Raw genomic sequence first — 13,846 nt, 5'->3', positions numbered from 1 at the left:
AAATAAGCCCTCGAAAAGGGCTTATATTGTATGATTCCTTGGTTTTTTAAGATTTATTTATTTGAAAGGTAGAAACAGAAGTCTTTGATACGCTAGTTCACTCCTCAGATGTTTGCAATGGCCAGGGCTGGGCCAGGCTAAGGCTAGGAGGGCCTCAAATACTCGTGCCATCTTCTGATGCTTCCCCAAGCACATTAGCAGGGAGCTAGACTGTAATTAGGGCAGCCAGAATTCGAACCGGTACCCACTAGGGATACTGGCACTGCAAATAGTGGCTTTACCCATGGTACCACAATGTCGGCCCCATGATTCCATGTTTATAAAGTACCTGAAGTGAACAGATTCATAGAGGAGACAGCCAGTCTCTGAATTGGAGGCAGTGGAAATAGGGAATTATTTTATCATTTTTTCTTTTTAAAGACTATTTTTTAAAGATATATTTATTTATTTGAAAGGCAGAATTACAGAGAGGCAGAGGCAGAGAGAGAGAGAGGTCTTCCATCCACTGGTTTACTCCCCAGATGACCATAATGACAGGAGCCTGGAGCATCATCTGGGTCTCCCACATTCATGCAGGAGCCCAAGAACTTGGGCCATTTTCTGTTGCTTTACCAGGCTATAGCAGAGAGCTGGATTGGAGGTGGAGCAGCCAGGACTCAAACTGGTGCCCATAAGGGGTGCCAGCACTGCAGGAGGCAGCTGCACCAGCCAGCTATGCCACAGCGCCAGCCCAGATTATTTATTTATTTGAAAGGCAATTACAGAGAGAGAGATCTCCCAAATGGCCACTACACTGGGTTTGGGCCAGGCTGCCACCAGGAGCCTAGAAACTCCATCATGGTCTTTCATGTGGGTTCAGGGACCCAAGCACTTGGGCCATCTTCTGCTGCTTTCCCAAACTCATTAGCTGGGAGCTGGATCAGAAGTTGAGAACCTAGGACTCAAACCAACATCTTTATGGGATGCCAACATTGTAGGTGGTAGCTTAACCTGCTGTACCATGATGCCAACCCCAGAAATTATTTTCTAGTATGTGTCAAGTTTTCAGTTTATGATGATGAAAATATTCTGGAAATGAGCAGTGATAATGGTTGCCAACATTGTGTATGTAATTGATGCCATTGTTATTGTGCGCTTGAAAATGGTGTTAAGAGGTAAATTTTATGTTTACATTTTACTACAGTAAATCCCTCTTAAGCTCCTCTTACTTTAACCTGCAGCCTTGTTAGATGACTTGGATAAAGAACTGAACAACTACATTATGCGATGTAGAGAGTGGTATGGCTGGCACTTCCCTGAACTAGGAAAAATTATTTCAGATAACTTGACATACTGCAAGTGTCTACAGAAAGTTGGTAAGTAATGTGCTTGTCTTTTTAAGGTATTGATGGAGGGAGATGTGGGTGAAAATTTTATCTCTAAAGGAAAGCCTTTATTTATATAAGGAAACTACTAGGTCAAACTTGTGCATATTTATATAAGGAAACTACTAGGTCAAACTTGTGCACTTTTTGTTTTGTTTAGGCATCATTTTCATTGGCTTATCTCTACCTTTTCTTTTGACTGTTTTGGTGGATTTTATATAATTTGTTGAAGAGTGATTCTCCCTCATCCTCTGCAAACACTCCACAGGCGACAGGAAGAACTATGCCTCTGCCACACTCTCCGAACTACTGCCAGAAGAGGTTGAAGCAGAAGTGAAAGCAGCTGCAGAAATATCTATGGGAACAGAAGTTTCAGAAGAAGATATTTGCAACATTCTGCATCTTTGCACTCAGGTGTGTTATCCCTATAGAAAATCTAGGTGTGGTACCAGCTGTAGAATACTAATTTTCTGATGGCGATGATGATGCTTACACTTCGGTTCACCTGATAACATAACATGAGGGTGTTCAGTCACTACCTCATCTGATGCCATTTTGATTTCAAGTACACATGAACAGGGAGATAAATACTAAAATGATGTAATTTGTGTTCTTAGCATCAGCTGATAATTAACCAAGAATCTATTAACATTCAGGGAAGTGTGACTTCATTTATGTTTATAGACTGTGGTTTTTCTCTGCCCTGAATTTGAAGATAGCTATGCAAGAATCACAGGATAACACAATGTCTAACCCCTTGGAATTTTGAAACATAAGAATAATATTGGTGAAAAACATTTTCAAGCAGTGTCCTAAGTGATTTACATACATTAGCTAACAAAATCTACAAAACAACCATTTTATGGAATACTGACGTCAGGAGTAAATTTGAATGTCTGGTCTTTGATAAATCAGGACTCCAGTATTGACAGCATGTGAATTTGACACTGTTTCTTCCTAAAAGGTATTTGTGACTTATTTATTCCGTATATTAGGTGATTGAAATCTCTGAATATAGAACCCAGCTCTATGAATATCTACAGAATCGCATGATGGCCATTGCACCTAATGTTACAGTCATGGTCGGGGAATTAGTTGGAGCACGGCTTATTGCTCATGCAGGTGACAGTTTTCATGTTATTTATAAACCTAAGTGTTTGTTTTCTCGCCAAGGTTTTATGTCTTTGAAGTAGTTATTAAACATTTTATGTGATAAAAGCAGATAAGTGGCATGTGGGTATGGGCTAAGGGGCCAAGTGTTCAATGATGACATTTATTTTTTTGCCTGATTTCCTTTTGGATAATGAAGGCATCTTTAGTCACTACCTCTTCTGAGACACTTGTGGTCCATTGTCAGAAGTTTGTTATAGTTAATTGGAATAATCAGATAAATGCAGTAGGATATAATGAGTTAAATTTTCTATCACTAGTGCTGTTGTTATACCCTGTTCTATAAAATCTTAAGTATCATCTAGATGGAAGTGTTTAAAACTAGAGTAACTGCTTTAGCTGTATCATTTTATCAGACAAATATCCCATTGATCTATCCTAGGATATAAGGTTAGAATCATTTGCTTTGGGGTTCTGGCATTGTGGCATAGATGCTGTCATCCCCTATTGGCACTGGTTCCTGTCCTGACTGCTCCACTTCCCATCCCGGTCTCTGCTAATGGCCTGGAAACTGGGAAGCAGCAAAAGATGGTTCAAGTACTTGGGTCACTACCACCCATGTGGGAGACCTGGAAGTAGCTCCTGGCTTGAGCTTGGCACAGCCCAGGCTGTTGCAGCCTTTTGGGGAGTGTACCAGTGGATGGAAGATCTCTCTCTCTAACTCTGCCTTTCAAATAATTAAGTAACTCTTTTAAACAGAAAAATAATTTGATTTGGTTTCTTTATCTTTAGCCACATTTCATAGCTGTAGCTAAGTTTTAGCAGTGTGAGATGCAGAGTTTTAACAGAAGTGTGTTTGCACTTTAATCTTGTCTAGTGCTTGAATTTGTAGCCTTAATGTTGAATGTGTTTTCCTTTTAAAAAAAAAAGATTTATTTATTTATTTAATTGAAAGGCAGAATTACAGAGAGAGCGAGCTTCTATCCACTGGTTCACTCCTGAAATGGCCACATTGACCGTAGCTGGGCTAGGCCTAAGCCAGGAACGAGCTTCTGGCAGGTCTCCCATATGGGTACATGGGGCCCAAGCACTTGGGCCATCTTCTTCTGCTTTCCCAGGAGCATTAGCAGGGAGCTGGATCAGAAGCGGAGCAGCTGGGACTCAAACTGGTGCTCATACGGGCTCCTGGTGTCCCAGACCGCGGATTCCCGCTGCCCCGCAGCGCCAGACCTGGAATGTGTTTTCTGACAGAATATATTCCATGCAACAAACCCAACAAAGCCATCTCTTGCTGATGAGTATAGTTGTAGACACAGTTCTTCTGAATCTATATCTGAAATAAGCATAAGTAAAGTATGGGTGATTGATCAGGTACTGCTGAAGTATCTAATAAATCTGGTTATTTGTATTCATATTCATATCTGAAATAATATTTATTTATTTAAAGTCCCAAATCTCAGAAAATCAGGATTAGATTGGTTTATGTGTGGATAAATATGTGTGTGTGTGTTTCTATATTTATATCACCCTTGTGTTGTGTTCATGGAATGTAGAATAGTAGTAATACCACCCTTTAGGAAAATAAATAATATCATTATCACAGGCATGTATCACAAAAAGCCTTAGCTTATGTTAATGAGAGTCACAAATGAGAGAACTTTCAGTGAATTCTGTATTACAGAATCCTGAATTGTTTGTATTTTATTATTAGTATGATAGCTGTGTAAATAGAGCGGAAAGCTAATGCTTAGCATGTGGAACTTCTGAATGCTTGCAAGTACACTCTTTCTACCTACATACTTTTTTTCTTTTGTAGGTTCTCTTTTGAATTTAGCCAAGCATGCAGCTTCAACAGTTCAGATTCTTGGAGCAGAAAAGGCACTCTTCAGAGCCCTCAAGTCAAGACGGGACACCCCGAAGTACGGTCTCATTTATCATGCTTCTCTTGTGGGTCAGACAAGTCCTAAACACAAAGGGAAGGTGAGCTACAATTTTTCTGAAGTTGGACTTCTTTTTCCCAGACAATAAGCTTTTTCCCTGTCTTTACTGCATGTAAACTTTTTGTTGTCTTTTAGTAAATAGGGAATGATGTGTTCTTTAATAAACACTTTTTTGTGGGTGTGCATTGACATAAAAGATTAGCAGAAATTGTTGTTGGTCCTATTCAAATCATTTTAGGATCCTCTTTGTGAGTGCCCAACCAAATGTATTCTGTGTGGCAAGAAAACTGATCTGATTGCATTTATGAACTATGAAAAATATTTATACATACATTGGGTGAGACACTTTGCTAGACATTCACTGAATCTTTTAATAACCCACATGTTGTTATAACCCACATGTGTGTCTGCACTTTACAGATGATGAAACTGAGGCTTGGACATGTCCTTTAATCTTCTGTAAGATGAGCAATTCTGTTCAATCAAGCTAAAGTTTTATAAAATAAAGAGTTCAGTAAAATAAAATTAACCATGAGCTGGCAATGCCAGCATTCTCTATCAGAGTGCTATTTCCATCCTGGCTGCTTCACTTTTGATCCAGCTCCCTGCTAATGGGTCTGAGAAACCAGTGGTTGATGGTTCCAGGTGCTTGGGTCTATCTGTGTATCTGTGTCTTTCCTTTCAAATAAAGTGAGAATTAATAAATAAATTAATAAATTAATTAAAAAATAGTTCTTCAGAGAACTATTTGAAGACTGTTGTGGGGGAAAGGATAATCTTTTTTTTTTTTTTTGACAGGCAGAGTGGACAGTGAAAGAGAGAGAGACAGAGAGAAAGGTCTTCCTTTTGCCATTGGATCACCCTCCAATGGCCGCCGCGGCCGGCGCACCGCGCTGATCCGATGCCAGGAGCCAGGTGCTTCTCCTGGTCTCCCATGGGGTGCAGGGCCCAAGCACCTGGGCCATCCTCCACTGCACTCCCTGGCCACAGCAGTGGGCTGGCCTGGAAGAGGGGCAACCGGGACAGAATCCGGCGCCGCTAGGCAGAGGATTAGCCTAGTGAGCCGCGGCGCCGGCCCAATTTTTTTTCTTTTTTAAGATTTATTTCTTTATTTGAAAGAGCTACACCGAGGAGGAGAGGTAGAAAGAGAGCTGGATCAGAAGTGGTGCAGCCGGGTCTCTACCCAGCGCACATGAGATGTCAGCACCGCAGGCAGCAGCCCTACCCACTATACCACAGCACCGACTCCTGGACTTGTTTTTGAATGGCCTTAAGGAGTATCACTGGTGTCTGGAGTAGAAACTAAAGGAAAACACTGGAATAATAGTTTGAGCTGCTTTCAGATATGAACTGCTGCTATAAGAGCTCATTCACTGAACCATTGACAATGGAGAATAACTAGTTAGCTATCACTTGCAAGATGCGAGTAGACCCATGATAGGTGACCTGACTCGTGTGACTCATACAAATCCTAGAATAAATGTGATGATTTTCTTCTACTTTCCCATGAATAAATTATTGAGATTTTTATATCTGTCTTCATAATATACTTGACTGCCTGAAACTTATATGTTTTCTATTAGATTTCTCGAATGCTGGCAGCCAAAACTGTTTTGGCTATACGTTATGATGCTTTTGGTGAGGACTCCAGTTCTGCGATGGGAGTTGAAAATAGAGCCAAGTTAGAGGCCAGGTTGAGAACTCTGGAAGATAGAGGGGTAAGAACCACATCCTGATGTTTGCAGAATGTTACCTGTAAAAAGTGAATGAACTATTCATCATTTTATATACTCTACCTGCTAAAAATAATACATGATTATGCATTATAGTATGCATAATATATTTTCTGTGTGCCTGCTAATAACAATTTCTTTTACTTACCAAGAAATATGTATTAAACAGTGTTCAGCATTAAGATATGCTGTGCAAAGGAACAAAAAGAAAATTGGCAGCTGTTGCTGCTTGCTGGCCCAGTGATTTTCTAGACAATGTATTATAAAAAGATTATGACTTAGAATTTCATGAGTAATTTCCCATTTTCTTTTTAGATAAGAAAAATAAGTGGAACAGGGAAGGCATTAGCAAAAGCAGAAAAATATGAATACAAAAGGTGAGTATAGTTAGGGAGGGTGAATGAATAGTTTTTATGTAAGTGTTCATTGTTAACAGCAATTTTGAAATTTTTTAATTACCAAGTAACATTGTTTATATTTATGTACCTGTTTTGATAAATATGCATTTTGGAATGGCTAAATTGAGCTAATAGGCATACAAATTGTCATCCTTTGTGGTCAGAACACTTAAGTCACCATTTTATACACCCTAATTTTCCTTACTATGTAATTTTCCATACTCACTTCCAGTTTTTAATTACACACCCATAATAATTTCTAGATTCTGTTAATAATTTTTCCTTTCTTAAAATTTTCTTTAAGAGTTATTTATTTGAAAAGCAGAGAGAGGAAGAAGAAGGAACAGATCTTTTTTTTTTTTTTTTTTTTTTTTTAACAGGCAGAGTTAGACAGTGAGAGACAGAGAGAAATGTCTTCCTTCCGTTGGTTCAGCCAGTGCTGCGCCGATCCAAAGTCAGGAGCCAGGTGCTTCCTCCTGGTCTCCCATGCGCATGCAGGGCCCAAGCACCTGAGCCATCCTCCACTGCCTTCCTGGGCCACAGCAGAGAGCTGGACTGTAAGAGGAGTGACTGGGACAGAACCGGTGCCACAACCGGGAATAGAACCTGGGGTGCCAGCGCCACAGGCGGAGGATTAGCCTAGTGAGCCACGGCACCGGCCAGGAATGGATCTTCCATCTGCTGGTTTACTCCCCAGATAACAGCAACCACCAAGTCTGGGCCAAGCCAAAGCCAAGAGCCAGGAGCTCCATCCTGGTGTCCCACATAAATGGCAGGAGCCCAAGCATTTGAACCATTTTCCTCTACTTTGCTGGGTGCAGGCATCTGGATCAGAAGTGGAGCATCTGTGACTTGAACTGGCACTCTGATGTAGGATGCTGGTGTCTCAAGCAGCAGCTTAATCTGCTGTACTGCAGCACAGCCCCCAATAGTAATTATTTTTAATTTGAAGTTTCCCTGTAGCATGACGTTATCATAAAGATAATGTTCAGAGTTGATGCACAATGAATTTTAAAAAAAGACTGAAGACAAGTGTAAAATGGCTCCTAGGTGTGAAGTAGTTAAACCTCCCTGTCAGATTAACAAAAGATTTGTGTGTGGAGTTCCTTTGGTTATTAGTTATTAGTTGTTCAGTACTGGTGAGATTGTGATGAGAGTGTGGTGCAGCTCTTCTGGGAAACTGATGTGTGTCCAGCTCCTTAAAAATGTGCTAGTCGTTAACCCAATAAATTCTACTTTTAGGACTTTGAAAATCCTTTAAGAAATGTAGCAGTAAAGTCTTGTGGGTGGAGGGAGTGATATACAAAAACACGTCAGTTGTTAAAGTGCATTATATGAGGACAGTAACATCTGTATACCCAAGAGATGTTTCCTACATTCTGGAAAGACTAAATATAATCATTATGGGCATTTGTAGTTTGCTGCTTTTTCCCTTCAAGTTTTCTGTAACTGCCATATATTCTATAATTTTTAAGGTCTATAATTTGCTGTCTTTAGTTGAAAAATATGGATCTTTGATCTTACTTATAAATGTTTTTAACCTATAAAATTTATATACACAATTCATAAGTCACCTACAAGGCCACATAAGAAAATAATCTGCAGTACTTTTTTTTCTTTTCCAATTTTGTATGAAAGGCAGAGAATGCCTGCAGCAGCCAGGGCTGTGCCAGGTAAAAGCCTGGAACTCTATCCAGGTCTCCCACGTGGCTGGCAGAGACCCATGTACTTGAGCCATCATCACCTGCTGCTCCACGGGGCAACATTAGCAGGAAGCTGATTTGGAAGCAGAGTGACTGAGACTCAGAACCACCAGGGACTCTGACTTGGCAGAACAACCAAGGTGCCAGTTACCATCCTGCAGCTTGTTTAATGGAATTTTAGGTTCCTGTGCCATTATGCTTACTGCTTAAATTCATGCACTTAAAGCACCAATTATGACAATCAGTTCTCGTTTTGGGCACTGAATATTTCAGTATTTTCTTTCTGCTGTGTTAGAAGTAAAGGAAATCTTGGGTTTTAGGGGAAAAATACCCCATACCTCTGAAGATCTTGTGGTGAAGCCTTAATGTAGTAAGCTTGGTTTCGATTTTTTGTTAATCCTTCCACTTAATTACCTAATGTTCTTCAAAGTTGTATTGGTTCAGTTTTTCTTTTGGGTTAGTCAGTTGTAAAGGAATTTCTCCATTTGTTTTCCCGTACCATAGTAACCACATTGATTACTAAATCAAAATTCACATAGCTCACCACTTCTTGAAAGTGATTGACCTACTTGAAAAATATTAATACCTTTATCTTTTGGAAACTATTAGTCTTCATAAACTACCCCAAAGCTACTAAAATGAAACAACATTGTATGCTTATGTAAGTATTACCTAATGACATTTTCTTTACATCTCTTGAGAATTATTTCAGTTGCAGATGTGTGTAGAGATTTTCTAAAACTCTGACTCTTTCAGTGAAGTGAAGACTTACGATCCTTCTGGTGATTCTACACTTCCAACCTGTTCTAAGAAGCGCAAAATAGAACAAGTAGATAATGCGGATGAAATTACTGAAAAGAAAGCAAAAAAAGCCAAGATTAAAATTAAAGGTTAGTTTAGTTTTTTGTAATGCCCTTTAATTCTTTACTTGTGTGATTACTCCCACATATATACCATTTGACTCATGCTGAAAGCTAAAGCTGCTTTGATCAGCTGTTATGTTCTCTGGGAATCTTTAGGATATTGTTAAATTTGTCAGACTTCACAGAGCAATGTGAACATTCTTGAATATAGTACTATACTACATGTACCAAAATTCAGTGTTACTATAAGCAATATTTTGAGAATGAGAGTAGAAGAAACACGAGTACGTGCTTTCTCGATTGGTTCACTGAAAACTTGATAGATTTCTCAATTTTCGTTAAGAATGAGTATAGAAATGGTGTAGTGGTTTTCTTTGTTGTTCCTCTCACAGGGAATGGACTAAAGAGAAACATACTCAGTAGCCTGCCCTTGTGGTAATGATGTTGGATAGTTGCTCACCAGTGAATGAGGCTGGCTGTTGAAGAGTCATACCTCTGTTTATTTAGCATCTTCACATTACTCTAGCAAAAGTGAAGCATTAAAGCATTGATTGATTCACTTGGTTTCTGAATAACTTAGGGGTCAAAAGTAGACTGTTACCAAATAAGTGCTCTTGCCCCAAGAAGAGAATATATAAACAAATCATTTAACTTCTCTGATTCCAGTTACCTACTAAAAAGCAATGAGATTGCTAAAAGCATTAGTGGCATTTGAAATGCCAAATTCTAGATTTATATCATATATGCAATTAGCTTTTCAAACAGGCCTGGGTCCTTGCTACCCCCAATCTGCCATCCCAGTTTTCCGTCTCAGAAATGACATTTCCAGTTGCTTTTGCCATCAGCCTTCGCATTCTTTTCATGACCCAAATCTATTTTGGCTGCAGATCCTCTCAGTTCTGTTTTGAAAGCATGTAGTAACCACGGAGGCACCCCGGTACCCCTTTGATCTCTGTTAAATTTGTTTCTTGCTCACTCTGCCCTAGTCACACTGGCCTGCGTAGCTGTTCCTTAAGTCTGCCAACCAGCTTTCAACCACCACAACCCCCACCCCCCAAAAAAGAAAAAAAAAAAAAAACACCTTGGGATGTTAGCATTTATGCTTTCTATCTGGAATATTTCTCCTCTGGATAAAATGCATCCTTCACTTCCTCGCCTCTCTTGGACGTTTTCCTGACCAGTCTGTCTCATGTCCATACGTACTGCCATTCCCCTACATTCCCTTTCCTGCATTGGTAATCCTTAGCACTGATTATTTGTTTACTAACTCAGTTCTCCCATTCAATGCAATATAAATAAAGCAGGGACTTTAAATCCCAACAATCTAATGAGACAGATGTGCTTAAATGTTATAGATGAGGATATGGAGGTTTACAAAGTTAGAGGGATTAGGGTAAGCATGAGAGACCTTTCCAGTTATAAAAATGAACATAATACATTATATAGTTGACCAGAATGGCAGAAAAAAACAGGGTTTGGAGGAGTAATGGGTGATGTTGATTGTTATGTCTTTGTACTTAAACCTTTAGTTGAAGAAGAGGAGGAGGAGGAGGAAGACAAAGTATTAGTGGTCGAAGAGGAAACTCCTGTGAAGAAGAAGAAGAAAAAGGATAAAAAGAAACACATTAAGGAAGAACCCGTTTCTGAGGAAGAGCCATGCACCAGCACCGCAGTTCCTGTATGTCTGCTTTCAGGACTGGTACTTACTGCAGGCCAGGGCAGGGTCTCCCCGTTCAAATCCACTCTCATCAGAAGTGATCAGGCATTTTTAAAAATGTTTGTGTTGGTGGAGAAGCTTAATTTATTTACATACTGCGTTTATATTATGTAAGGCTATTTCTCACATTTATAGCCGTATTACAAAAGATGGTTTACTTTGAGAGAGGAAGAGAATATTTTTAGATTTCGGCCTTTGCCCCATTTGTTTTCAGGAACAAAAGACTGCATTTTATAAGAAAAGGTTACTATCCAGAGAATTGGCAGCTTTTTGACAGTGTTCTTGTTGCTTACTTTCAGAGTCCAGAGAAAAAGAAGAAAAAGAAAAAAAAGAAAGATAATGACAACTAATAGAAGGGAACTGTTATTCTCTGACCAGGACACATCAGCTTCAGTTGGGAGTGTACCAGAGATGTCATCTACAGTAACCGAGAGGTGGTTGAGTAAAACAAAGCGAATCATCCATCGATAGCTTTTCAAACCAATTTGTGTCTTGACATCAACTCTGTTAACCTTGTTATATCATTTCTTAGAGTCTTTGATAAACAAATAAAAATATTTTATTTGTATTAAAGCATTTCTGTGATCTATTTTAGGTAGAGAATCTGTGGGCTGACCCTTATTTGGCACCTCATGATTGATTTGAACGTTGTAGCTAAAGTGAGAGTTGTTGGTGGTTAATTTGAAAGTTGGCCTTCTGGAAGGCAATGATTGGGTAGACCAATTTAAGAGTCTTTCTATTGGGTTTCTCTTGCCTTTTTTGAACATTATTCTTTTCCCTCCTTTTATCTTTCTGCCTTTTTACTTAAAGATTTGCTTCTTATTCAAATTTTGAAATTAGGTGAGCAGAATTTTTTGGTATCTTAACAAAGGAAGAAAACAAGTCTATAACTCTGTAATTCTAGAAGGTATAGCAAAAATGTGACTTTAAAATGTAATAAGATATTATAAGATTATCTTAAACAATAGGGAATAAAAGGAAGAACAAGATGAGAAAAAGCAAAATGTTGACAAAAATTGGGTGTAAATCAGTACCTGGAGTAGCCACGAGAATTTTGTTTCTGAGATAGTGTTTCATATGCAAACAGAAACATGGTGCCGTGCAGTCCTTGTAGCCCTGAGCTTCACAGTGGCTCCTTGCCTCCCTGAGCTGTGGGCATTGAGAGCTCAAGTCCGTTGAACTCGTTGGTGGATGGAAGAGACTAGAATGACAGTAGCTGAGTTCTGCCTGCGTTTTCCATGAGACCACAGTCATCGTCAGCCCTACTACCTCAGTCACCTCCTCTCTAAGTCCCAGTTACTGGTCAGCTTTAGTCAAATGGTGGTTTGTGGAAAATGAGATGACAGATTTTTAGAGTTGTAAATAAATTTTTTGTTTAGATTGGCTTGAAGCCATACTTTGGCAAAACTGTGAAATAAAACTGGTTATCTTGTACAGGGAGAATGTTTTCATTTTGCATCACCCAGTAGTATCCCAGACAGACCATTGATTTTGGGAAAATAACAAATAACATCTTTTTTTTTAAAGGTTTATTTATTTATTCGAAAGTCGGAATTACACAGAGGAGGAGAAGTAGAGACAGAGAGAGGTCTTCCATCTGCTGGTTTACTCCCCAGTTGGCTGCAACAGCCAGAGCTGCACCAATCCTAAGCCAGGAGCCAGGAGCTTCTTCCAGGTCTCCCACGCGAGTGCAGGGGCCTAGAGACTTGGGCCATCTTCTACTGCTTTGCCAGGCCATAGCAGAGGGCTGGATCAGAAGTGGAGCAGCCAGGACTCAAACGCGCCCATATGTGATGCCGGCGCTGTAGGTGGCTGCTTTACTCACGTGCCACAGCGCCAGCCCCAGTGACATCTATTTTTAACAGCTTTTGTTGAAAATGACCCCTACACCTACTAAGGGCAGCATAGTCAGAAACTTTACATCTGAAATAAACTAGACTTTGAAAATACTGTATAGTAAACTGATCATTTTGTATAATCTATGGATGTGGTAAAACCTAGTTAAATCACACAGCTCTCGGCTTTTTTCTTCTTTTCAAATTTGTTTATTTGAAAAGGGAGAGTTAACAGAAATCTTCAGTTGCTAATTCACTCTTACAAATGACTGCAATGATTGGGGTTGGGCAAGGCCAAAGCCAGGAGCATGGAACTCCATCCAGGTCTCTGTCTCTCTCTCTCACTGTCTGTAAAACTCTACCTACCAAATAAATTAATTAATTAAAAAAAAAAAGTGGAGCAAGCAGGACTGGAACCAGCACCCATATGGGATTCCAGTGTCACAGGCAGCGAGCAGCTTTACTTGCTATGCGACAACACTGGCCCCTGAACTCACTTTTTCTTCCTTTTCTTTTCTCCTTTCCTTCCTTTTTTTGTTTTGTTTTGTTTTTGACAGGCAGAGTGGACAGTTAGAGAGAGAGACAGAGAGAAAGGTCTTCCTTTGCCGTTGGTTCACCCTCCAGTGGCCGCTGCAGCTGGCGCACCGCGCTGATCCAAAGACAGGAGCCAGGTGCTTCTCCTGGTCTCCCATAGGGTGCAGGGCCCAAGCACTTGGGCCATCCTCCACTGCACTCCCTGGCCACAGCAGAGAGCTGGCCTGGAAGAGGGGCAACCGGGACAGAATCCGGTGCCCCGACTGGGACTAGAACCCGGTGTGCCGGCACCGCACGGCGGAGGATTAGCCTAGTTAACCGTGGCACCAGCCGATTCTCCTTTCCTTCCTTTTTTCTTTTTTCCTTCTTTCCTCCCTCCCTCCCTTCCTTTTCTTTCATCTTCCATCTGCTGGTTTACCTTCCAAATCCATAATGGCCAGGGCTGGGCCTGGTTGAAGCAAGGAGCTTTTTCAAGGTCTCCCACGTGAGTGCATATTCTCAATCCAACTCCCTGCTAACAATCTGGGAAAGCAATGGAAGATGGCCGGAGTGTTTGGGCGGGCCCTCTGCCAACCATGTGGGAGACTCATGAAGCTCTTGGCTTCTGCCTCGCCAGCAGTTGTGGCCATCTGGGGAGTGAACTAGCAGA

At 40.3% G+C, this 13,846-nt stretch overlaps 1 protein-coding gene and 2 non-coding genes across 6 annotated transcripts in view; all 3 read left to right on the top strand.

Moving 5' to 3' along the window:
* Positions 1-11,396, top strand: part of NOP58 (NOP58 ribonucleoprotein) — a 33,132-nt gene extending 21,736 nt beyond the window's left edge. For all 4 annotated transcript variants that reach the window (XM_008258987.5, XM_002712540.6, XM_070070374.2 and 1 more), the window contains 9 exons: positions 1,221-1,355; positions 1,633-1,778; positions 2,360-2,486; positions 4,291-4,454; positions 5,998-6,132; positions 6,463-6,524; positions 9,005-9,138; positions 10,641-10,789; positions 11,128-11,396. In XM_008258987.5, coding sequence (XP_008257209.3) covers positions 1,221-1,355; positions 1,633-1,778; positions 2,360-2,486; positions 4,291-4,454; positions 5,998-6,132; positions 6,463-6,524; positions 9,005-9,138; positions 10,641-10,789; positions 11,128-11,178 — 1,103 coding nt within the window. In that variant the 3' untranslated portion in view covers positions 11,179-11,396. The remainder of the gene's footprint in view (positions 1-1,220; positions 1,356-1,632; positions 1,779-2,359; positions 2,487-4,290; positions 4,455-5,997; positions 6,133-6,462; positions 6,525-9,004; positions 9,139-10,640; positions 10,790-11,127) is intronic.
* On the top strand, positions 1,836-1,920 carry LOC127491928 (small nucleolar RNA SNORD11B). Its single transcript, XR_007920852.3, has one exon. It is a non-coding gene; the product is annotated as a small nucleolar RNA SNORD11B (small nucleolar RNA).
* On the top strand, positions 2,621-2,704 carry LOC127491927 (small nucleolar RNA SNORD11). The gene has a single exon (XR_007920851.3). It is a non-coding gene; the product is annotated as a small nucleolar RNA SNORD11 (small nucleolar RNA).
* Positions 11,397-13,846: the final 2,450 nt, after the last annotated feature.

This window comes from Oryctolagus cuniculus, chromosome 3 (assembly GCF_051225735.1).
Source record: "Oryctolagus cuniculus isolate XC-2025 breed Fujian yellow rabbit chromosome 3, ASM5122573v1, whole genome shotgun sequence".
NCBI classification, from domain to species: domain Eukaryota; kingdom Metazoa; phylum Chordata; class Mammalia; order Lagomorpha; family Leporidae; genus Oryctolagus; species Oryctolagus cuniculus.
The sequence above is the reverse complement of the archived record's forward strand: the minus strand, read 5'-3'. Positions and strand labels throughout refer to the sequence as shown.